The sequence below is a fragment of the Lepus europaeus genome, chromosome Y (assembly GCF_033115175.1).
Source record: "Lepus europaeus isolate LE1 chromosome Y, mLepTim1.pri, whole genome shotgun sequence".
NCBI lineage: Eukaryota > Metazoa > Chordata > Mammalia > Lagomorpha > Leporidae > Lepus > Lepus europaeus.
The window spans coordinates 29,723,539-29,747,344 of record NC_084851.1 but is presented as its reverse complement, the minus strand read 5'-3'; the positions used below and the strand labels follow the sequence as shown (position 1 = coordinate 29,747,344).

Below are 23,806 nucleotides of genomic sequence, written 5' to 3'. Positions count from 1 at the left end.
AGGGAGCAGGAAAAGTTAGGGTTGCAGTTGGGAGGGAAGTCAGGGGAGGGGGAATCCATTGTAACCCATAAACTGTACTTTGGAAATTTATATTCATTAAATAAAGTTTTAAAAATGTAAAATCCAAAAAAAGAGATAATTTGATCGAGGCTGTTATTCAGGCAATATCATTTTCTAGTTAAGAAAATTCTGGTAAGTAGAAGAATGAAGTGAGTAGCACAAGGAAATGATCCATTATACACAAATAGAGGAGGATGAGTAAAGGATCAACAAATAAAGGGCAAATAGTGCTTTTTTGAGACACTAATGGATGTTTGATTTGAAGATGAATCAAACTGGGCATGAGTAGGAAGCATCATGATATAATCCAAGTTCCAAGTTATGAGAGCAGGACAAATTTCAAAATATTTATCAAGTAAGATAAAAGGAATATTATTATATTAGGTATAGAATTTTGATGGAGATAAGTCCTAAGATAAATCCTAACTGTAAGTTCAAGGATTTTAGCTTATGAAGCCAGCTCAATGGAAAAGCACTGATGACTCAGGATAAAAGGACTTGAGTTCAAATATGCTAAGTTTTAGATACCACAAATACAAAAATACATAAAAAAGTTAACAAAAAAATTACAAAATTGTTTTGTGCATGTAATTTGAAATCCATGCTTGTTATTTTGAAATATCCACATTGGGACTGTGCTGTGGCACAGTAGGTTATTAGCCTGAGGCACCAGCATTTTATGTGGGAGCTGGTTCTAGTCCTGGCTGCTCCTCTTACCATCCAGCTTTCTGCTATAGCCTGGGGAAGCAGTAGAAGATGGCCCAAGTTCTTGGGGCCCTACAGCCGCATGGGAGATCTGGAAGAATCTCCTGGCTCCTAGCTTCAGATTGGCACAGCTCTAGCCATTGTTGCCATTTGGGGAGTGAACCAGTGGACAGAAGACATTTCTCTCTGTTTCTCCCTCTTACTGTCTGTAACTTTACCTTTCAAATAACTAAAATCTTTAAAAAATGCATGTTGAAACTTCTGCTGGCTGAAGAGCCCTCACACATGAAATTAAAATGAGGCATCTCAGATCAACACAGCCCCAGCTCTTGTAGCCAATGGGGAAATAAACCAGCAGATATCTCTGTCTCTCTCTGTCTCTCTCTCTCTCTGTCTCTTCCTGCCTCTCCTTCTCTTTCTGTGTAACTCTAAGTTTCTAGTAGATAAATAAATCTTAAAAAAAAATAAAGTGAAGCATCTGAATAGAAGGCTGGGTGCTATATACACATTGGGAAATCTTTGGTGTAGAAAATTGAACTCATAGGACCAAATGACTGAGAATTGAAAAGAATCTTCATTCCAGAATTGAGGAAATTCCACAGTTAATATTTTGGAGGAAAACATTACCTTGAAAAAGAGAGGCAGAGGGAACAACAAAAGATAAATGATGGATTTAAGAAGCTAAACAGAAAAAAGCTTCATAAACAAAGGAAAAACAAAAGAAAAAAGAAAAACAAACCAAACAAAATGGAAAAAAAAAAACACAAGACTTTGTCACTTCTGGCTTCAGAGGTCAATGAGATCAGAAAGACATTTGAACTGACCAAGGCCCGTTGATCCACCTGGGTGGTCAGTCTATAGGTGGCTCTTCCTATTTCAGCTTATCAGGAAGTAAACACTTCAAGAATTCTTCTTCCTTTTCCACAGACATTATCATTCTATCTAACCAGGTTAAATCCAAGAAAATGAAACTTATGCACAAATCATAAAACTAATTCCTAAATTGGTAGTTTAAAAGGAATTAAATGACATTAAGATTCTATACAAGATGTGAAAGGGGACAAGCTTAGAGAAGACACCTGCTTCATCCCATCTGAACATCTTGTGAAAATTTAATTGCCATTATCAATAATTAAAAGGGGGATCATTTCAGGGGCCATTAGATCTCTCCCTCAAGAATGACTGAAGACACACATAAGTGAGTTCTCTCCAGGGGGTCTACTATGAAAGTCAAACTGAGTTGTCATCTCTTAGAGGTTCTTTCTGAGTCCACTTTGTACTCTGCACAGCATCATCACTGCCATTCGGAACTTACTGCCTTTGAACCTTGGACCATAACTTGCAGCTAAAATAAAACTGTTTTCTTTCCAACTTATTCCATCTATGGCACTGTGTTATTAGGCAAAGCAAATGGGTTCAACCTCTAGGAAGCACCATGCTGTTTGGCAGCAGGACAGAAAACTCTAGGGATTCAGATAACCACTAGGGAGACAGGAGTGACCCAAGACTTCACAGATCACAGTTTCTCCCCACATGAACCCCACACATGCAGTCCCGGTTCTCCTCAATGGGTCCCCAGTCCTGACCAAACAATGAGGAAGACACAGGGCTGCAGATGAGGAGCTTCCCAGAGAGGGCTCAGGGTCCTTGCCAAAGTCACTGCTTCTAGGTACAGATGGTGTGACTGAGGTCCTGGATCTTGGCCAAGCCCACATCCCCTGGACTTTGGAGGTGAGAAGAAGAATTTCATGAGGAGATTCCAGAGCAGGAAGCTTGCGTCTGTAAATCCTACAGCTGACCACTGGGAGGACTGGAGTTGACTATAGTCATTTCTAGTAGATTTTCACCAGCTACATACTAGTCTCCCATGTGATATCCAGCCACCTACACTCACCATTTCTAGCTTCTGAGGGGTTGGGATGACCTCTTTTTCAGGTCCTGCTGTGAAAATAAAGCCACAGAAAGCAAAACCTGAGTTACTCATTGCCTTTCTCTTCCTGTCAGCCAAGCCCATCTGGAACTATGGCTGCTCCCCAAATTGTGTTACTGTGACATGGGTGCCTGATGATTGGATAGTTTGTACATCCTGAGTATGCAAGACATCACAAAGACACAGCCAATGAGAATACACTGTGTCACAGGAGGGCTCCTTAGGGTTCTGCTGAGTGAACTGGGAGTGAGGGGTGAGGTTTGAGTTCCGGTTTGAAGCCACCTGTTTCTGCTTGGCTGTTGGCCTCCTTACACCTGATGGTAGATCCCATTCCTGTCAGTCCCCCTACTGGAGTCCCTCCTGGCCCCACATGTCCGAGATCCTGCTAGCAAATTGTGATCTGGAGCTTGCAGGGGTCTGCTGCAATCCACTTAATATTCATTGTCTTCTGGACTTTATTTTTATTATTATTTTATCCAGATTCTCAACTCACTTGTACTTCTTAAATACTGCTTGATATCTCTTTATGGATATTAGATAGATTAGTCTTCTTTTGGTTAATTTTTCTTTTAAGCTTTTGTATACTAGTCTGATTTTGTCATTTTTTAAATTTGTTTTTGGGTGTTTCATAGTAATTCTATGAATTTTATTTATTGATTTCAGATTCAGCAATTATTTTAATTTTTTTAACTTTTATTTAATGTAAATTTCCAGTGTACAGCTTATGGATTACAATGGCTTCCCCCTCCCATAACTTCACTCCCACCCGCAACCCTCACCTCTCCCGCTCCCTCTCCCCTTCCATTTGCATCAAGATTCATTTTCAATTCTCTTTATATACAGAAGATCAATTTAGTATAAAGATTTCAACAGTTTGCATCCACACAGCAACTCAAAGTGAAACATACTGTTTCAGTACTAGTTATAGCATTAAATCACAATGTACAGCACATTAAGGACAGAGATCCCACATGAGGAGCAAGTGCACAGTGGCTCCTGCTGTTGACCCAACAAATTGACTCTCTAGTTTATGGTGCCAGTAACCACCCTAGGCTGTCATCATGAGTTGCCAAGGCTATGGAAGCCTTCCAAGTTTGCCGACTCTGATCATATTTAGACAAGGTCATAAAAGACAGAGTGAGGATAGTAACCAATGTTCCTAAGAGTGGCATTTACCAAGTTTGAATGATTATACAGCATTAAGTGGGGAAGAGGATCATCAGTACACACAGGTTGGGAGTAGAGCCATTGGTGGTAGAGTAGAGGTTATGATTACAAAGGAATGAGGCACAGGCCAGTACACTGCAGTGGCTTTCAATGTGGTAAGCTTGGGCTTCAGCAGAAGTCAGCTTGTGAAGAGCCCTGGCAGCTCTGCCAAGAGTTGGATCACTGGAAATGGACCTGCCCTGGAGTCGAAGGATGCCCAGGTCAGAGCCACAGATCTTATTGGCTCTAAGCTGAAAAGCCCTTCACTCAGCCCAACTTCCAAAGAGACCACTGCAGCTGAGGGGACGGCCAAGTAGGGTCAGCAACATTGCAGGCAGAACTGTAAATTTCTTGTTAGAGATGCCACCTGCCTTTACCTGGCCAGCTCTCCTCCCAGGCCAGCCAAGTAATGAAAGTCAACAGAGTGCCTTCCCCTAGGAGGTTCACACCTCCCTTAGGATATACCCCATGTGAAGAGATAGATAGCTCTGGGCCTCTTAACTTACAAGGCCTAAAGCCCAACAGATTATTATCAAGCCCCTTCTATCCGGTTCTATTTGCCTCTCAATTAGAAAACTTAATTGTAGCTTAGACAGCACCTTTCTTAGCTCCTCTAATAATGACTCTGTCCTTTGTTCTATTTTAATTTTTGTATTTGGGCTTAGATTATGTTGGGTTATCTATATAACAGTGTGACTGACATATGTTGTATAGAAGTAGATCCTTATACCTTGTGGCTCCAGGACTACACCAACAGTGGAATGTTAGAGACAGGTAGTGAGCAGCAGCAACCTTGTCTGAGTCCACTCTGAGGAAAAAAGCTTTCAATGATTCTGTATTACTGTGTATCATGTTTGTGTATCATGTTTGTTGTAGGTCCATTGTAGGCAATCTTGACTGTATAAGAAAGTTACTGTTTCTATATTGTTCTAATAGTTGTTTTTAATAAGTACATGCCAGAATTTATTAAACAGTTTTAAACATTTAATATAAAGTTTAAACATTTACTCAAACATTTTATGTAATGGCTTAACCTGCTTCACCACAGCACCAGCCCCAACATAAAAGACCTTGATATTTAAAAACATGATAAATATTTTCTGAAAAAAAAAGTTATATGTACTTATTGAAATTGCCAATTAAAATGACTTTTTAAATTCCACAAAATGTTATTTAAAAACCCAATAGAAAAATGTGTTTTGATATATGTCATTGGATACATATTAGGCAGTACTACAAACATTAATTCTTTAAACATCACAGTTGTGATGGAAATAAATTATTTCTTTGTGCTGTAATTTTTTCATTCTCCTTTTTTGTAATCTCTTACACAATATTAACAAAACTGCACCTTCCATTTGTTGTTAATATCCACACCTTTTTATGTAAAAATCATTCAGTAAATAGTTGATGTGATGTTGTTTATGGGAAAATACTTAATGAAACCACAATTCAGTAAAATAGTAAATTGTGTTAGTTTCTTAAAATACATTTTGACTATTGTTAGTCATAAACAATCATCATCAAAACAAAAACTAGACATTTTTGTCATTCTTTATGGGATTTTGTATTGTAATTAAGTTCTAAGTTGTTAGTGAAAAAAGAAATAGGAATAAAGAAATGCCTTTTGTGTATACTTTCTTGAAATTCTAACATCATTTTAAAAAATAATAAAGGTAGAGTGATAAAAACTTTAATATCAATTCCAAAAGTTTAAAACATTCCTGAATAGCTTCCCACCTTGCCTGTCAGGTGCATCTTCTCCATTAAACCATGTGACCTTGCAGTCCCTGGTATAAATGGGGGAGCACTCTCCCTCAGCTTCTGTTGCATCTGTTCTGATGGATGCCATACCTCATTAAGCCTTGTTACTTTGCTTACAAAAAAAATGTGATTTTTGAAAAGGCAAATTTAAAGAGAAGATTGAAATGAGGAAGGGAGGAAGGAAGGGGGGAAGAGAGAGAAGTAGAGAGATTGAAAGTCAGAGGGAGAGAGAGAGAGAAAGAGAATGAGTGAGAGAGATCTCATCCACTGATTGACTTTCAAAATGGCTACAATGGCTGGGACCAGGCCAGGAGCTTCAAACACCTACCAGGTCTCCCACATGGGTGTAAGGGTCCCAAGCACTTGATCTGTCTTCCATTGATTTTGTTATTGCATTAACAGGGAACTGGATGAAAAGTGGAGCAGGCAGGACTCAAACCAGTGTTCATATGGGATGCTAGTGTCACTGGTGGCAGCTTGACTTGCAGCACTGAAATGCTGGCCCCTTAACTAGATTATTGATTTAAATTTTTTTATTAGTCATGCTATAGGAAGGATAAAAGTATATCTCTGGTAACTAGAGAAATCCATATTTTTAAATTATTATTAAATTAAAAAGTGTCAAGAAGTATACATTCAAAATAAGGGAATATATTACATGTCTCAGTAAAATTACTGTTAAATAATCATATTAATCAATATAAATATAATCAATATAAATATAATTTAACAGTGTTAAATAAAATATTTCATTGTGTGAACTTTGAAAGTCAGTTATTTATCTAATTTTTAATTTGGAAACAGAATTCACTCTTTGAGTACTCACTTCATCTAGTGTTTTATTTGTAATGTCATGTTAATTTTCAGAGAGGTACAGTAATATAGTCTCTCCTGAATCTAGTCCTGACTCTCATTCCCCCATACAAGTAAGAAGAAAAACATGAGTGACTATCACAATATACTACTTTTGTCCTTCATTATTTTCTACTTTCCAGAATGAAATGAATGGCATTAAATAATAAACTGCTTAGGAGTTCTGTCGGAGGCCACCCGACAAACCACATGGAGACACGCAGCACTCAGTCAATTCATCACCACGTTTATTGCCTCATCGCGTTCCAAGCCAAAGTAGGGGGCCTGGCGATGAGGGACTGGAGGCAGTCTCCCTGGGGAAACTCTTTAGTCTCCAGCCCCGAGCACACAGAAAGACAAGGATATATACCCCAGACCCCATACAGATAACATTCATTGTGTGCAATCATGCATAGCACAGGAACAGAGCAAGTTTACAAAGTAGCAAAGATCAGGGTACAAGCTCTGCAGATACAGCAAAGAACATCATAAACCTTCATCAGAAGTCACATCCTGCCTGCAGGAATGTGGGATGAAAAATCTTGTGCCTTCGGCCTTCAGGAAAATAAGCACAGGAAACATGATTAGATAAGGGACAGCCTCAGCCTGCTGCATCTCATGTCAGGCCAGGGCCACTAGCCCTGACAGAGTTCAGCAAAGAATTATGTTTTTTTTTTTTCAGAAAAACAGGAATTTTCTCCATCCTTAATGTGTTGTACTATGTGAATTAACGGTAAAACTACTACTCAAACAGTACTTTATACTTTGTGTGTCTGTGTGGGTACAAACTGTTGAAATCTTTACTTAGTATATGCTAAGTTGATGTTCTGTATATAAAGATATTTGACAATGAATCTTGATGAAGAATGGGATGGGAGAGGGCATGGGAGATGGGATAGTTGAGGTTGGGTGGGAGGTTATCAGGAAAAGCCACTATAATCCAAAATTTGTACTTTGGAAATTTATATTTATTAAATACAAGTTGAAAATAATTAAAAAAATAAAGTGAATCAACAGGGGAACAGTTTATGTTGTATTCGTTTTACAAAGGATTGTTATATATTCATTTAAAACTGCAATAAAGCATTAATGTATCAATGCTGCATTGTTTAATCTATAATGAAAGAAAGAAAGGCAGGGAGGAAGGGATGGATGCAGGAGGAAGATTGTTCACACATACAAATTCCTGAACCCTGCAGGTAGGCAATTAGGAAACACTCTGGAAAAATGCATTATTAATATGTTAGCAGTCATTAGAAAATTGTGGTGGACTTTGAGACAATTTTCCTGGTGTTAAATGGGTCTAATTTTTTAAAATTTTTTAAATTTTTTTTTTTATTTTTTGACAGGCAGAGTGGACAGTGAGAGAGAGACAGAGAGAAAGGTCTTCCTTTTGCCATTGATTCACCCTCCAATGGCTGCTGCGGTAGGTGCGCTGCAGCCGGCGCACTGCGCCAATCCAATGGCAGGAGCCAGGTGCTTCTCCTGGTCTCCCATGGGGTGCAGGGCCCAAGCACTTGGGTCATCCTCCACTGCACTCCCTGGCCACAGCAGAGAGCTGGCCTGGAAGAGGGGCAACCGGGACAGGATCGGTGCCCCAACCGGGACTTGAACCCGGCGTGCCGGCACCGCAAGGCGGAGGATTAGCCTAGTGAGCCGTGGTGCTGGCCAAATGGGTCTAATTTAAACAGAAGCATTTTCACTACAACTTGAAAAAGTTAGTTAAAATGAGTGTGTTATGAAGAACATAAAACTTTTTACTGAATTGGTAATATTAGTATTTAATTAATCCTCAACATTTCACTTGTTTCTAATATATAAGGCCTCATCTCTCTATCAGCACAGTCAGCCCCAGGCCCTGGGGGTTACTGGTAGGGGTTCTCTGGAAAGTGTGTGGAGACAGCATCAACGGAAGCTGCAGACTGGGGGCTGAAAGAATAGCAGCATTGGTTGCCAGTGGACAGGTGTTCCGCTTAACACCCTTGTGGAGTAATTATCTTGAGCCATGCTGTCCAGTTGACCAGGTCCTTCTTCTGTTTATTCTGGTGCAGCCTGTGCCTCTCCTCCAAAGTTTCTACAACTGTCTTGCCTCCTGACCTGGCTGTTGGCTGTGTACCCCAGTTGGCCTCTGGGTTGGCCTGGAGTCCTCACTGCTGGGAGCTGGGCTAAGATTGTAAAATTGGCCTGTACCTTGGGCTCTAGGATGAGAATGCACAGCATGGGGCTGGTCTCCAATAGGCACCATTTTCCAGTACATTACTCCCAGAATGTTCCAGAGAGTCAAGAAATGGGCAACCATCCTGGCTGGGTTCTTACATCATGTGAGGGTGAGACTGGAAGCCTACATGGAGGGCAAAGCACAGCTGCATGAGGCTGGGTATGCTGACACTGATGGTTGAGCTTTGGCCATGCAGTGTGTAGTGGAGAGCATCCTCTGGGATCTCCACAGCAACAATGCCCAGGATGCTATGGATCCACTCCCAGGTGTGGTAGTGGCAGGAATTGATGTTCACAGTATTTAGAACACAGCCCACACAGTCATAGACAGGCTCTGCCAAAAGGAGACCTCTGAGTTGGTGCTGCTGCCCACATTGCTTGCACTCAGGGGTCACAGGGAGATTACAGGCTGCATAGAACATTGCCCAGATGTCAGGGGCTGCTGTTTCCTTGCCAAGGCATTGAAGGTTCTAGGTCCAAAGCCTAAACTCTGAGACACCAATGCCTACCTCCAGGTTGAGGCCATGACCTTGGCCTTGCTGGTGAAAACCTAACATTCATTCATAGAAGTTGGCTCTTATATTAGCAGTGACACCATGGAGCACTGGCAGCAGCTGGCCTGGAGGTTCAGGCTGTACAGCATGATACTTAGGGCCATTTTGTGTCAGATTTGGCACTTGAGCCATGGCAATGTATTTTCTATAGCAGGTCTCTCAGTTGTTGCCTGCCAGCACCACCATGCCAGTTCAGATTAATCGCAGCAATGCTCCTTTGCTCAAAGCCTGCAAGGCTACATCCAGGAAGGGTGCAGAGTTGCTTTAGGGGTCCAAGTGGATGACGTCATGCTACTCTGCTGGCTACCATCTAGTGCCAGTGTGTGGACATCTAAGCATCTGCACAATGGTGCTATACTAGTTGTGCCATTTAATTGAAGTTCACATAGCAGCGATGGAGACACATGGCCCAGACGGGGTTCCATCAGTAACCACATATTGGAGCTGGGGCACCTCTAGAGTGAATTGAATGGATTATATCCTGAAGCTACATGTCCTCTGAGCACCCACAGTCCTCCCTCACAGATTGCCCCCATAGCAGCTGCTTGAGGGGTAGTCTGCAGGCCCCTGGTTTCCGCATTCTTTTTGATTCAGCCTTTTCCTCATCTATGACTAGTCCACAACAACCTCTGCAGGTCCTTCCCAGCTGGTGCCTTGATTTGGATTCCTTTGACCTTGAGATGACATGAAGAGACTTGGTGATTACAACTCATGTCAGGTGTTAAGTTTGGCATAGTTTGGGGTCCTGGCCTTTTGTATCCTCAGAAAGTAGAGACAGAGATAAGAGATGCAGACTGACCTCAACAGACACAGTTTGCCTTTTTGGGAGCAAAGAGATTGGCAACAGTCTGTTCTTACAAAGAGATGCACTCTGGGCCCATTTGGGATTCAGGATTTTATCTAGTTAATGAGGGAATTTACCACTGAGGGGTGGAGATAGAAGGCAGCTGGCAGAAGTGTAGGGAAGTCTTTGAAGTCTCAGAAAACTTTCCTCTTATTTGTTTCACATCTTCTCTGTGCTTTGCCATTTGCATTGCAAGTAGTTAAGAAGGGTCTGGTTAGGCACAAAGGATCCCCACAAAAGGGAGGAAGTAGGGATGGGGAGTGGAGTAAAAGGAAGAAAGAGAGGAGGGGAAGGTGCAACAAGTCCTTTATCAGGTCTCCATGAAACTCCTGTAAAGGGTGTTAGAAGATCCCATTGGTGGAGGGGAAGGCAATCATTACAGCCCCCTCAGTAGGTGTTGTTTCCTTGGATTCAGGTGGGCTCTCTTCCATGCAGCATTCTATGACTTTCTCCCTTAGTACTGGATCCAGTGATGCTTGGATATGCCCCTCCATAAATCAGGATCTACACAAAGACCTCTCTTCAAAAAATAGAGAAATGAATTAGTCTGCACATGTTTCTTGTGTTTCTAATATGTGGTGTAATAATGTGATTAAATATACTTGAAACGATTAATATTCTAGAATAATCACTTACGCAACTGAATTTTAAGTGTATCTAATACTATGTCAAATAACTTGGTTAGGAAAAGGCCTATTGTTTTAATAGGTCAATGGTCATATTATTTTTAAATTGATATTTTGAGAGACAGATACAGATAATCAGAAACAGCACCATCTGCTGGTTCTCTTACAAAATGCCCACAGTGGTCAGAACTGGACCAGGACTAAACTAGGAGCTTAGAACACAATCCAGGCCTCCTACATGGTTGCAGCAATCCAGATTTTGAGCCATCTCCTGCCACTTCCCATGGCACACATTAGCAGGAAGCTATAGTTCAAAGTGGAGCTGAGAATCAAAAACAAGCACTCTGATGTAACTCAAGCATCCCAACCCATGTGATAGTTGCTAGAACAAGTGTTTATCCTTAAAGTATTATCATTTGTAACCTTTTCATATGTTTTGTGTATAGAAATGTGGAAGAAATGAATACTTCAATTGGTTTTATATGAGTATTCATTGTCACTAGGAAAGGTTATTACTGCTTTAATTTTTTTTTGTAATTTCTTGTATGTTTTTTATCATACAGTTTTTAATTTTATGTAGACAACTTAGTTCATATATAATCCCTTCAATTATTTTCATTTTAAAAATGATCTGTGCATCCAGAAATATTGGCACAAAGTTTTTATTGTGGTATCAAAGTAAATCTTAGCATTTCATCGAATATTTTTTTGTCCAAGAGGGAGAGACAGAGAGAAAGACAAACTGATAGATACAAAAAGAGAGACATCTCTCACACACATATTGACTCCTCAAATGCCTACAATAACTCAAGTGAGGCTGGGTCTCGATGAGAAGTCAATCCAGGTACCCTACTCGAGTCATCACTTGCTGCTTCTCACAGTGTACCTTAGCAGGAAACTGAAATCAGGGGCTAGAGTTAGGAATCAAACTTAGCATCCCACCATGGAATGCAGGCACATCAACTGCTAGGACATATGCCCGTTTCTTAAATTTTAACTTACTTTGGCTAATTGCTCAAATGGAAAATCCTTTTAAAAATGCTTCTGGAAGAGCCAGTGCTGTGGTGTAATAACCTAAGCCTGCTCCTCTGGCACCGGCATCCCATGTGGGTGCTGTTTCATGTTCTGGCTGCTGTTCTCTGATCCAGCTCTCTGTTATGCCTGAGAAAACAGTAGAAGATGATGCAAATGTTTCCCCATGCCTGCACTAGTGTGGGAGATCTCGAAGAAGCCCCTGACTCCTGGTTTTGAATCAGCCCATCTCTAGCCATTGCAGCCATTTGGGGAGTTAACTGGTGGATTTAAGACCTTTCTCTCTATCTCTCCCTCATCCTTCTATAACTCTACCTCTCAAATAAATAAATATCTGTAAAAATGGTTTTAGAATAATATTTTCTTAAAAGTATTGTAATTGCATGTATTTATTGGGCATGGCGGAATAATTGGACACATCAAGTTAGTATTTCCATATTAAACATTAAAATGACTTCAATAATAGCATATTTATGAAGCATAATGTCATATTTCAACAAAGGTATATCATGTGCACTCTTAAAATCAGGTCATGAACATTTTCTTATTTTTGCCTTTACTTGAAGATTGAAGCTTATTAAAACTCTTCTACTTGCTCAGATAGTAGCTAATAGGTTATTGTGAACTATAGTCACTCCACTCTGTTGTGTAACATTAGGAACTTATTCGAAATGATGATTTGGTACCCATTATTCAGCCTCCCTCTTACCTCCCACACACTTAACATCCGATAGTCATCACTATTTTGTGTTCAGAATGATGTTTTTAGCTTCAGCACATGTACAAGAAAGCATAGTGTTTATCTTTGTGTGGTCTGCATATTTCAATTGACATCTTGTTCTCCAAGTCCATCCATTTTGTTCAAAATTACACAATTTCTTTCTTTTTATGGCTGAAAATATTCCATTGTGAATATATACTACATTTTCTTTAATCACCTTGTGATAAACACCTTGCTATTGTGAACAGCACTACAATAAACATTGTAGTTGAAATATCTTTGTAATATAATTACTCATTTCTTTTGGGCATATACCCAGCTGAGTATTTTTTTTGACAGGCAGAGTGGACAGTGAGAGAGAGACAGAGAGAAAGGTTTTCCTTCCGTTTTTTCAACCCCCAAATGGCTGCTACGGCCGGCGTGCTGTGCCAGTCCGAAGCTAGGAGCAAGTTGCTTCCTCCTGGTCTGCCACATGGGTGCAGAGCCCAAGCACTTGGGCCATCCTCCACTGCCTTCCTGGGCCACAGCAGAGAGATGGACTGGCAGAGGAGCAACTGGGACAGAAGCCGGCACCCCAACTGGTATTAGAACTTAGGGTACCGATGCCGCAGGCAGAGGATTACCCTAGTGAGCCATGGCACTGGCCCCAGCTGAGTCTTTTATTAAATAAAATAGTAATAAGGTAAATACTAGAGCCATGAGACATAATTTTTTTATTTGTCTTGCAGAAATATTGAGTTTTGCTTGCACATTAAAAAATTGGAACTTTCATATTAAATTGCACTGATCTAAAACCAGGAGCCAGGTGCTTCCTCCCAGTCTCCCATGCGGGTGCAGGGGCCCAAGAGCTTGGGCCATCCTCCAATGCCTTCTTGGACTACAGCAGAGATCTGGAAAGGAAGAGGAGCAACTGGGACTAGAACCCGGCACCCATATGGGATTCTGGTGCCGCAGGCAGAGGATTAACCAAGTGAGCCATGGTAGTGGCCCACCTCTACTTCTGATCCAGCTTCCTACTAGTGTGTACCCTGGGAGGTAGCAATGAAGCACCAAGTACTTGGGTCACTGCCATCCAAGTGAGTGACCCAAATGGAATTCTTTGTTCCTGGCATTGGCCAGGCCCTGCCCAGGCTATCAGGGACATTTGTGGAGAGAAGTGGTGGATAGAAATTTTTATTCCTGTGTTTCTCCTTCTAAATCTATAACTGTTTTTCTAATGAATACATCTTTGAAAGTAACTGGGATCTGACCATGCTGGATGCATAACCACAGGGAGCAACAATTGACTGTAGCTAGATAGCTGCTATTCCTTTTATATTGTACACATATTCTAATTCGCCATAATCATTATTGTATTTCAATAGGTCCTTTTTACTCCTCAATACTGTCTCTCTTAGCACAGTAGACAATGAGTGAGAATTGTTTTAAGTAACAGATTGTCACAGATAGTCACAGAGAAAACCTTTCAGGATTGAGCTGGCTTGTCGATTCCTTAGGAAGCTACATTATTCCAGTTAACAGGAACAAAATTACTTTAATATTTGTTGACTTCAAAAGAAGTTTATTCATGGAGGGCCAGAATTTTTGATGTATATGTGAGGGATCAGGGTACATGAGGGGAGTTTCATGAAACTGGAATTATGGTAAAATTTGGCCTGCAGAATAACATGAGTAAAGCAAATACATCTTATCATTTCAAAAATCTTAAATTCAATAGCTTAAAGAAACTGATTTTTATGCCTAATTCCAAATATATAATTAATCTTTATAATGAATTATGGGTAGATGAATGATAGCCTATCTCATGATAAGATCTCATTAAAAGCATAGTTGAAAATTAATTAGAGAATGAGGGGCAACTGAAACTGCCTGAAAAAGTTAAACAGAGTTCATAGTATGAGGTGAAAGAGAGTCCTCCATTTGGGTAGGTCAAAGATATTTTGAAACTGCAAAATGAGGTGCTCTGTTCCCATATGTAGTAAAGTCTTGTTCCCAAGCTGAACCACCACTTCTTCCTCAGCCTTAATCTTGGCAGCAACCCTTGACCCACCCCATCATGCCCAACTGCAGCTCCAGAGGACCCTTGCACACACTGCTGCCCACTAATGGAGATAGGAGAATTGGGTTCTCTGAAAGAGGTCAGATCAAACTTGCTCTTAAGCCAACCCACTACACATTTCTGGTCCAGCTACAACTCATAGCTATCATCCTCAGTGCTGGCCATGGTGATGGCTCATGCTGGGTCCAGGCTTGCACACTGTTATATGGCTGCTTGGCTGCCACTGAAGCAGCCACCAAGTCAGAGCAAGTTCTGCTCATCCCAACTCTGGCTTGTCCTCCAGCTCATGATCAGGCTCAGGCTCTGGCTCCCACTGCCTCAAAGAGTGGGCCCTGATACATACCTCAAACACTTGCATGGGACAGGCTCTAAAATTATAATAGAATTGAAAGTGAGGGAATGCTCCAACATGAGAAAATGTTGACTTAGCTGATTCATACAATGACAACTGCTTTAAGTAACACTCTGACCTCAGAATCAGCCCTTAAGTCTTCCTAGTCTGGCTGAGAGACTGTGAGACCCTTTCAGGCATGGAAAGCCAAGGCCCTGTGGCAAAACATATTCTACAGGAAGGATCTCTGTGAGTGAGATCCAAATGGAAAGAAGTAGCCATCAAAGAAGGACGTACTTTTCTCTAAGGGAGGAGAGAACTTTAAATTTGTTATGGCCTTGTCTAAATACTGGTGGTGTTTGTGGATTCAGAAGGCTTCCATAGCCAAGGAAGCTCATGTCAAGAGCCTCAATGGTCAATAGCATCACACATAAGAGTGTTAATCGTTAAATTAACAGCAAGAGTCACTGAGCACTAACTTCATGCAGGACCTCTATCTTCAAAGAGTTGACTGGGATACTTGATTTCAGTTTGTGTGTGTGTGCGTGTATGTGTGGGTGTTTCTGTGCAAATTGCTGAAATATTTATTTCGCATAGAGTTGATGTTCTGTGTACAATGTTAACTTAAAATAATTCTTAATGGAGAAAGGGACTGGGAAGTGGACAAAGAGGAGGAGGGGAGGTGCAAGTGTAGATGGGAGAGGCAGATGTTGAGGGAAGAACAACTATATTCCCAAAGTTGTGCATATATAATTTGAATTACTTAAAAACTAATTAATAAAAACACAATGATTTTGAAACTTTCTGTCTTTAGGATCATTTTATACAGTCAACAACTATTACAGCTACCAATGAGCTGGTTTAAATGCATTATTTTGTTTATATTTTGTAAATATTAGAACCAAATATGTTAAATGCAACCATATATATTTAATCATTTCGATAACAATTAGAAAAATCCATTTACCAATAGAGTTAATTGTGTTATGAAGTCATGTCTGTGAAAAACTCTGCTAGGCATTTTCAAGAGAATTACAGTAAACATGCAGAGAACATTTAACAATGGTAGCCTCTTGGTCCTCTGAACATAACTTGAACTCTTGAGATTCTGAGATCAGAAATCAGGTTGATCATTTTGAAGCCTATATAAGGTTTGTTGGTGCTAGAAAATAAAGAAATCTTTGATTATGAAATTATTTTTAAATTTTCATGTCTATTTAATGTTTTATCCACTTGTCCTTAAAAAGCTTACATATTATAATTTTGCTCATAAAGGAAAATATGTTAGTTATATATCCATTTTTTTGTCTCATAGCATTATTTTCTCTTTGAAGCTGCTTAGATCTAGAATTATCCTATTATTACATGGAAGTGATTATTTTATTTAAGGCTATTATTATTGATTTAAATTTTTCATGGTTGTTTGATGCTTAAAAAGTGTACATCTCCACACCACTCTCGCCTTCCTCCAGCCCCAGAGACACTGCCCACATATACCACCAAAACCAAACATCCCCCAATGACCTTAGCCCCATTGTTTCATTCCCAGGTGAGAATTCAGGCAAATGTCCACAGAGGTCACAGGCAGCTTACATATGGTTCTGTTCTATCCCATATATTACCCTGTCATGTCCTAAGGAAACATTTTCTCTTAGAGATTTTCATTTTGGTATATATTTAAAAAAATTTGTGTTAACTTGTCTCCATCTTTCTCTTTGGTAAGGACAACCCAAGAATGGCCCTTTTGTGTCTGATGTTGCTGTTCACAGCTTTTCATGATAGGCTTAGAACAATCTTGGAAATAGGGTTGCTGTATGCTGAAGGTCTGACAGTAGCTCTTAGCATTGCCTATCTTAGGTAGTTATGCTGTACATTTTCTTTTTTCTTTTTTTTTGACAGGCAGAGTGGACAGTGAGAGACAGAGACAGAGAGAAAGGTCTTCCTTTGCCATTGGTTCACCCTCCAATGGCCACCACGGCTGGCGTGCTGTGGCCAGTGCACCATGCTGATCTGAAGCCAGAAGCCAGGTGCTTCTCCTGGTCTCCCATGGGGTGCAGGGCCCAAGCATTTGGGCCATCCTCCACTGCCCTCCCAGGCTACAGCAGAGAGCTGGCCTGGAAGAGGGGCAACCGGGACAGAATCCAGCACCCCGACCGGGACTAGAACCTGGTGTGCCGGCGCTGCAAGGCAGAGGATTAGCCTCTTGAGCTCTGGCACTGACCTGTTCATTTTCTGTTGATGTGTCATGTTTGATTTGTCCCTGATATCTTATATTTGGAGTTTTTCTGAGAAATGGAGCAGAAATATAGCATCAACTTATTAAAACACATTTTAAGCCTTTAAAAAAAGTGTATTATGAAGATATTGGTTCATTTAGGAAAGGAAATCTCATTTTAATGTTTTTAAAGTGACATATTCATTAAAAGTTATTCAAGCTCGTGTCTAAAACAGACACACTGCTGTGGAGTGTATTTGAATTTGGAGAAGATACAAATTTTATTATTTAAAGACTATGTATCCATTAAGAATTTTAATTATTTTGAAAAAAGCTGTCATTTAAAAATGAATTATGTGGTAGACATTCCTGAGTCAATCAAAGTAATAATAAACAATAAAAGTCACATAAAATGAGAAAATGGGTGAATGATAAGTATAGGATATTTTAAAATACTATAAACCATTTGTCAATTGTATATTGAGAAAGAGAAGACATGGGACAGCTTTTCTGATAAAAAGCATATACTAAGATTTATGTTGTTTATTAGCTAATAATTGAAAACTTATTGTCCAAAATTTTAGTTTACAATTCTGACAACATGATCTTCAATATGAAGACTTATCTAAGTTATGGCATTTTGAAAGTCTAAAAATATCTATTTGTATGTCAAAAGTGTGACCAAAATCAGGTAACATCACAAAATTTGGACAAATGGGCTTGACATTTAAGAAAATTTGAATATTACAACTGTGTGTTTATTAGGGAAATGTACTAGAAAATGACAATAACAATTAAAGATTTATAGAAGCATTGAGAACCCAACTGTAGAGCACCTCTGCATGGCTTCATAATATGTCAGTCATGGGATTTTTTTAAAAATCATTTTGTGGCAAAATTTACTTTTGAGTTTATCCCCCTTACGTACGCTTAAATAAAAATCATTCTTTAGCAGGTATTAACAATTTTGACTCTAAATATTTCTGGATGCATTTCTTTAGTTGAGGCCTATATTGCCCTTATTTTCCACTCTTGTTTTATTATTCACCACACTCCATCTATCTAATGTCCATATTTGAGTAATGTATTCCCAATAAAAATATGACCATTAGCCATTATTTAAAACCTTAATTTGAAGCATTTGAACATTATGTGTTATGCTTTAAAAATCCATATTCAGCTCAACTCTCCATCTCAGTCCTTTTCTGTCTGACCATTGCTTTAGCAATGGTGATCTGTTTGCTGATGCCCTTCTCAGCAACATCTATATTTTATTTTATTTTGTCCATATGTAAACTTATATTACATTTCACATCATACAAACATTTAAACTCAAGGAATAAAATGAATACATATACATTTTACAAGTGTGAGATAAGCAAAAGTTTCAACGTTTGAATTGATCTGCAAAAAAGATATATATTAGATAGGCAAGCTGTGCTACAGGTCTAAAAGAAGTTGAAAATTTAAACCTGTTTTTAAGAATACTTTTTTAAAAATTTATTTTATTTATCTGAAAGTCAAAGTTACACAGAGAGAGCAGAGGCAGAGAGATAGAGGACTTCCATCTGTTGGTTCAGTACCCAATTGGCTGCAATGACTGGAGATGGGCAGATCTGAAGCCAAGAGCCATGACCTTGCTCCAGGTCTCCCACACAGATGCAGGGGCCATCCTCCACTGCTTTTCCAGGTGACAGGAGAGATCTAGATCAGAAGTGGAGCAGCCAGGACTTTAACCAGCACCCATATGGGATGCTGGCACTACAGGCAGCAGCTCTACCTGCTATGCAACAGCATTGGCCCCTAAAGAATACTTTTTACATTCAAATTCATAGCTATTTAAACAATCAAAACTAATCTTAATAAACACTGTAACTTGCTTTAGCAGCCACACTATTTCTTTCTTGTGTGAAAGAAATACTAAAAAAAGATATTTTTACAAACAGTAAGCTCTTATTTATAATAATTTTATTATGTCTTAACTAAAACATTTTGTTTTGGCTTATTGCCTAAAAATTCCAATTCACATTATAATCGTTCCATTGTCCCCAAAAAACAAAATCTGAGACTGAAATAGAAAATAACCTTAACTTTGATCTTTTCATTCCTGTTGCTTCATGTCACAGGGAAAATTATAGCAGGGAAATGGGAAAGTAACAGGAGTGCTTACTGTGCTACACGGCCACAAAGCTTAGGAAACTTAATCTTTTCTTTTTTTTTTCTTTTTTTTTTTTTTTTACAAATAATATATTTTTATTTGATCCCTGAAAACAAAAACAAAAAATAAAAACATCTAATAAGAGAGACTCAACAATTACTCCAAATTTTACCTGGCAACAGTACATAATTGATTTCTTCACATAAAGGTTGAGTACAGAGAAGACGGTTTGGAAAACCATCTTTTATGAAACAATATTTTCTCATAGCTATTTTAATAAAATATTGTAGTTATTGCTACTACATTTGGTAGCACATTATATTAAGGAACAATATCCAAAACTAAATTCAATATAGTCTAAATCTAGAAGCTAGCTGCATTTATGCAGTTTTTATAGAGAATAAATACTATGAAATATAGGGCACCATATGGCAATTAAATTTGCTAAAGGAAATTTTAAATAGAGTGTTCTATACTGGAATTACCCAAGATTAGGATTTCTTGTGCTATATACAGTAGCTGTTTTCCTGACAAGATAGTCAATCTTCACAATTTATAGTTTAAATATTCTTAATTCTTTTAAGTGGTCATTGTATAAAATGAGTTATCTAATGGAGCTGTAATACATATCCAAGATTTCATAAAGCTGGTCACTCTTGTATAATATTAACATTTCCCGAGCACTTTAATGCAGTACAAATACTTTTATTATATACATCTGGATAAAGTCTTCAAGAGTCCTGGTCTCCCTAAAATCTCAGTGCCCTGCTCCCCAACCAACAGAATGAAAGCAAAATGCACCCAAACATGGAAATGTGCTTTCCTGACAGCACAGACACTCAAGGAGTTAAACTTTTCAGTTAGCATTCATGGATATGAAAAATCATGAATATTTTAGTTATTTATAATCTCATCATAAAAATATCTCTTATTCTTCACAATGTTAAGTAAGAAAACTTTAAGTATGAGATTAGATTGCTGTATTAATGTGATTAAATCCCCCCAACTTTTAGAATACTAATACTCTTCAGACAGTGGCTGCTACCCATTTCAAGATTATAATCTTACAAATGTAATTTTTTAAAATATACATTAAGTAACTTTCAATATTTTGAAGGATAGTGCAAGTGAAGACATTCTTTGGGTCATGATTTCAAAACCTTTTCAACATTATATTTCCTTTTTCTGCTCCTAATCTAAGTAACAAAATACAGTACTAGACGTAAGCACGTGTTCTAATAGCCTTGGTCTAATTGTTACATCTATTAATGACAGAATGAGTCAATAACCATATTCTCAACTGGTCTGAAAAACATGTCAGATACTTAAATAAATATTTTACAGAAATAAATCCATGTCTTTCAGTGTTTTTGTCTCAGCTTGATCTCAAAAACAAGATTTATGAAAAGATCACCTATCTGCTTCCTACATCAACCATGTTGTCAAATTCCTTCTAAGGATATAATACAGCATTGAAGAGACTTGCCTGAGAGCAAACTAACAACACTGAAAACTTTATATACAGAATTAGAGTTCCATGAATCCAGCATGTTCCTTAGAAACGCGTAGAGCTTTTAATTGTCAAGTCTTACTCTGTGCTAACAAGCGGTTACAAAGCTTCTGTGACAGGATACAGCCCACAGTGGATGGAGCAGCCCACGGGATCTTCAAGTGCTATCTCACGCTGCCCTTTGCATTGACCCTTTTATTGCTGGTGACTGGAATTAAATTCCCACCAGCAGCTTTCGTCGTGTTGGTTGCTGAGCCGTTCACAACAATATAGTCAAATTTGTTCTCCAGTTTCACCAAGCGTTGCAGAATGTCATCCAGCAGGACAGTAATTGTTCTTTTCAGATCCGCATATCCTGCCATGGAAGCACCATTCTCGACATCCACCACGTTCTTATTTTCTTCTGCCAGAGCTTTAACATATCTTTTGCTCAAGTCTAGTATTTGTTCACGTAACTTGACACTGCTCTGATGTCTGGGCTGTTGAAAAGTATAGTGCAGTAACATCAAGCCCCAAATGAGTCCAAATATAAGCAACAGTAAACTTAATTTCTGGGACATATTTTTCCTTGAGATTGTAAAAAACATTTCTGATGAAGCAGACTTGATTGAAAAGTGGGAACTGAAGACAAGAAAAAGGAAAGAAAGAAGAAAAAAATTTCCTCTAATATTGTATATTCTTCATCTTCAGCAAGGTTGTCTCCACTCTATTAACTCTGTAAAACTTAAGAACGAGGCCATAAGCGCCACAGAGCCTGGTGAGCCATCAGCAGCCGTCGCAGAGAAGTGCCTGACAGTCCCTCACATTTCAGATGAGGAAACTGAAGCTCAGAGCAGGTGTCTTGCCTGGCCACTGGGCTTCCCCTCACGGACGCCGCCGCCGCCGCCGCCGGGTTCCCGAACCGGGGCAGCTCAGCGAGAGCCGATGCGTCAGCAGCGTCTCGCACTCTCGAGGCCGGGATGCAGGAAGGCCGGGGCTGGGCAGTCAGGACGAGGGTGGCTCCCAGCGCACGGAGATTGTACTCCTCGCTAGGAAACTTAATCTTTTCAAAACATTTATACTGAAATGGATGCTGGGAAACAACTATCTGCTGTAAGAGTTAGTGCTTACAGAACTACAGTGAAAAATGCATTGTTTCTACAGAAATTTAAACAATCTCACGAGTGCATTGAAAATATATGAGGTACTAATAAAATGTTAACAGAAACACTTGAAGCTTCAGGTCAGTCTCAATGAGTCAAATAAAAACTTAAAGCAATTGTCTAGTATTTCTTGACTCTGGAGTGATTTCACTGAAGTAAAATATTTCATTTTGCTTCAAGTAACTGAGTGTCTGACTTGAGTCTTAACTTCACTGGAATGGAGTAAAAGAGAAAACTATCTTTTGGAGGCTATATTGTAAGCACTTATCAATTAGACCCTCTTCAAAATTTCATGCATTGTTCAGTATTAGCATGTAGTACAATGAACTGAATTTATATCAAAACTTTTATTTGTTCAGGTAATTTCCCAAATATATTTTATCTCATATCCTGAAAATTCATGCCATAATATGAGTAATCATTAATGCAAACATTTTCAAAAATATTATAAATCAAATGGTTTTATTAGGAAATGTAATAAAATATGCAATATTTATTTAATACGCCATTTTAAAATAAAACATGAAAACCAAAAGAACACAAAATAAACCATTATGGAGGTAAAAAAAATGTAAATGACACAGTCACTGTTCTTCATTTGTTGAAGACCTCATCAAGAGAAAGACCAGTTATCTTTTCTATACATCAGCTTTTAAAGGGAGTATACTGTCCATGTCTCTATTGTTTATCAATATGTGCCATGACTTTAAAAACTTGTCAAATTTCTGCTTTTTGTGTACAGCTGTGGTTGTGTTCCTTACTTCCCAAAATTCATCCACACCGATGTACTTATTTCTGCACTCAGTGCCATATCACAATGGTGGTTTATAACATCACAATTTATTATGACTACCAAAAGATAGATTTGTGACATCACAATAGTTTTAATGAGTTCAAAACTGACTATGACATCACAATGATAGCTTTATAATATCACAATTTGTTATTGACAGAATTGATTATAATGTTATAATGATAGTTTCATAACACTACAATAACTTTTAAGACTTCACATTGATCATGACATCAACTGTTGGGTTATGACATCACAATGATTGTGATATCCCAGTTGATTATGTCATCACAAGGATTTTTATGACATCATAATTAATTATGACATAACAATGGTAGCTTTATGACAATACAAGTATATATTCTAGATTAGGGAGTGACATGCTTTGCAGGGCCAGAAAAAAACAGAATAGTGTAGGTGGTAAATACTTGGTGGAAAAGTGGAGAGAAAACTGCCTGGGAAGCCTCATGTGAGAATGGTAATGGCTTGAACTTGCATGGTGAGTGCTAATGTGCTAACATGCAGCCAGAGAACTCAGAAAAACAGAGCCACTCATCCAGGTTTATGGAAGATGAGGTCTTCCATCTGTTGGTTAACTCCCTAGATGGCTGCAATGGCCAGAGCTGTGCCAATCCAAAGCCAAGAGCCAGGAGCTTATTCCAGGTCTCTTACATGGGTACAGATGCCCAAGGACTTTGGCGACCTTCTACTGCTCTCCCAGGCCAAAGCAGAGAGCTGGATCAGAAGTGGAGCAGCCAGGTCTAAAACCATCACCCATATGCAATGCCGGTGTTTCAGGCCAGGTTGTTAACCCTCTGCACCACAGCAACAGCCCCAAAATATAACATCCTTTTATGATGAAAACCTCAAGGAAAATGCATGTAGAAGGAACTTTTTTTCAGCACAATCAAGGCAATATAAGAAAAATCCACGGTAAGCATCCTACGGAATAGAGAAAAGCTGTCAACAAGCCTACTAAAATATGAAAACCAAAAAAAGTTGTTCACTCTCACCATTGTTATTCATTATAATTTTGGAAGTGTTAATTAAAGCCATTAGGCAAGAACAAAATCAAAGGGATGGAAAT

The 23,806-nt window shown here is 39.0% G+C and overlaps 1 protein-coding gene across 1 annotated transcript; it reads right to left on the bottom strand.

The window, feature by feature from the left end:
* Positions 1 to 20,694: 20,694 nt before the first annotated feature.
* On the bottom strand, positions 20,695 to 21,712 carry LOC133754030 (coiled-coil domain-containing protein 126-like). Its single transcript, XM_062184656.1, has one exon. The coding sequence runs from the start codon at positions 21,369 to 21,371 to the stop codon at positions 20,949 to 20,951; it is 423 nt and encodes a 140-aa protein (XP_062040640.1). The 5' UTR covers positions 21,372 to 21,712; the 3' UTR covers positions 20,695 to 20,948.
* Positions 21,713 to 23,806: the final 2,094 nt, after the last annotated feature.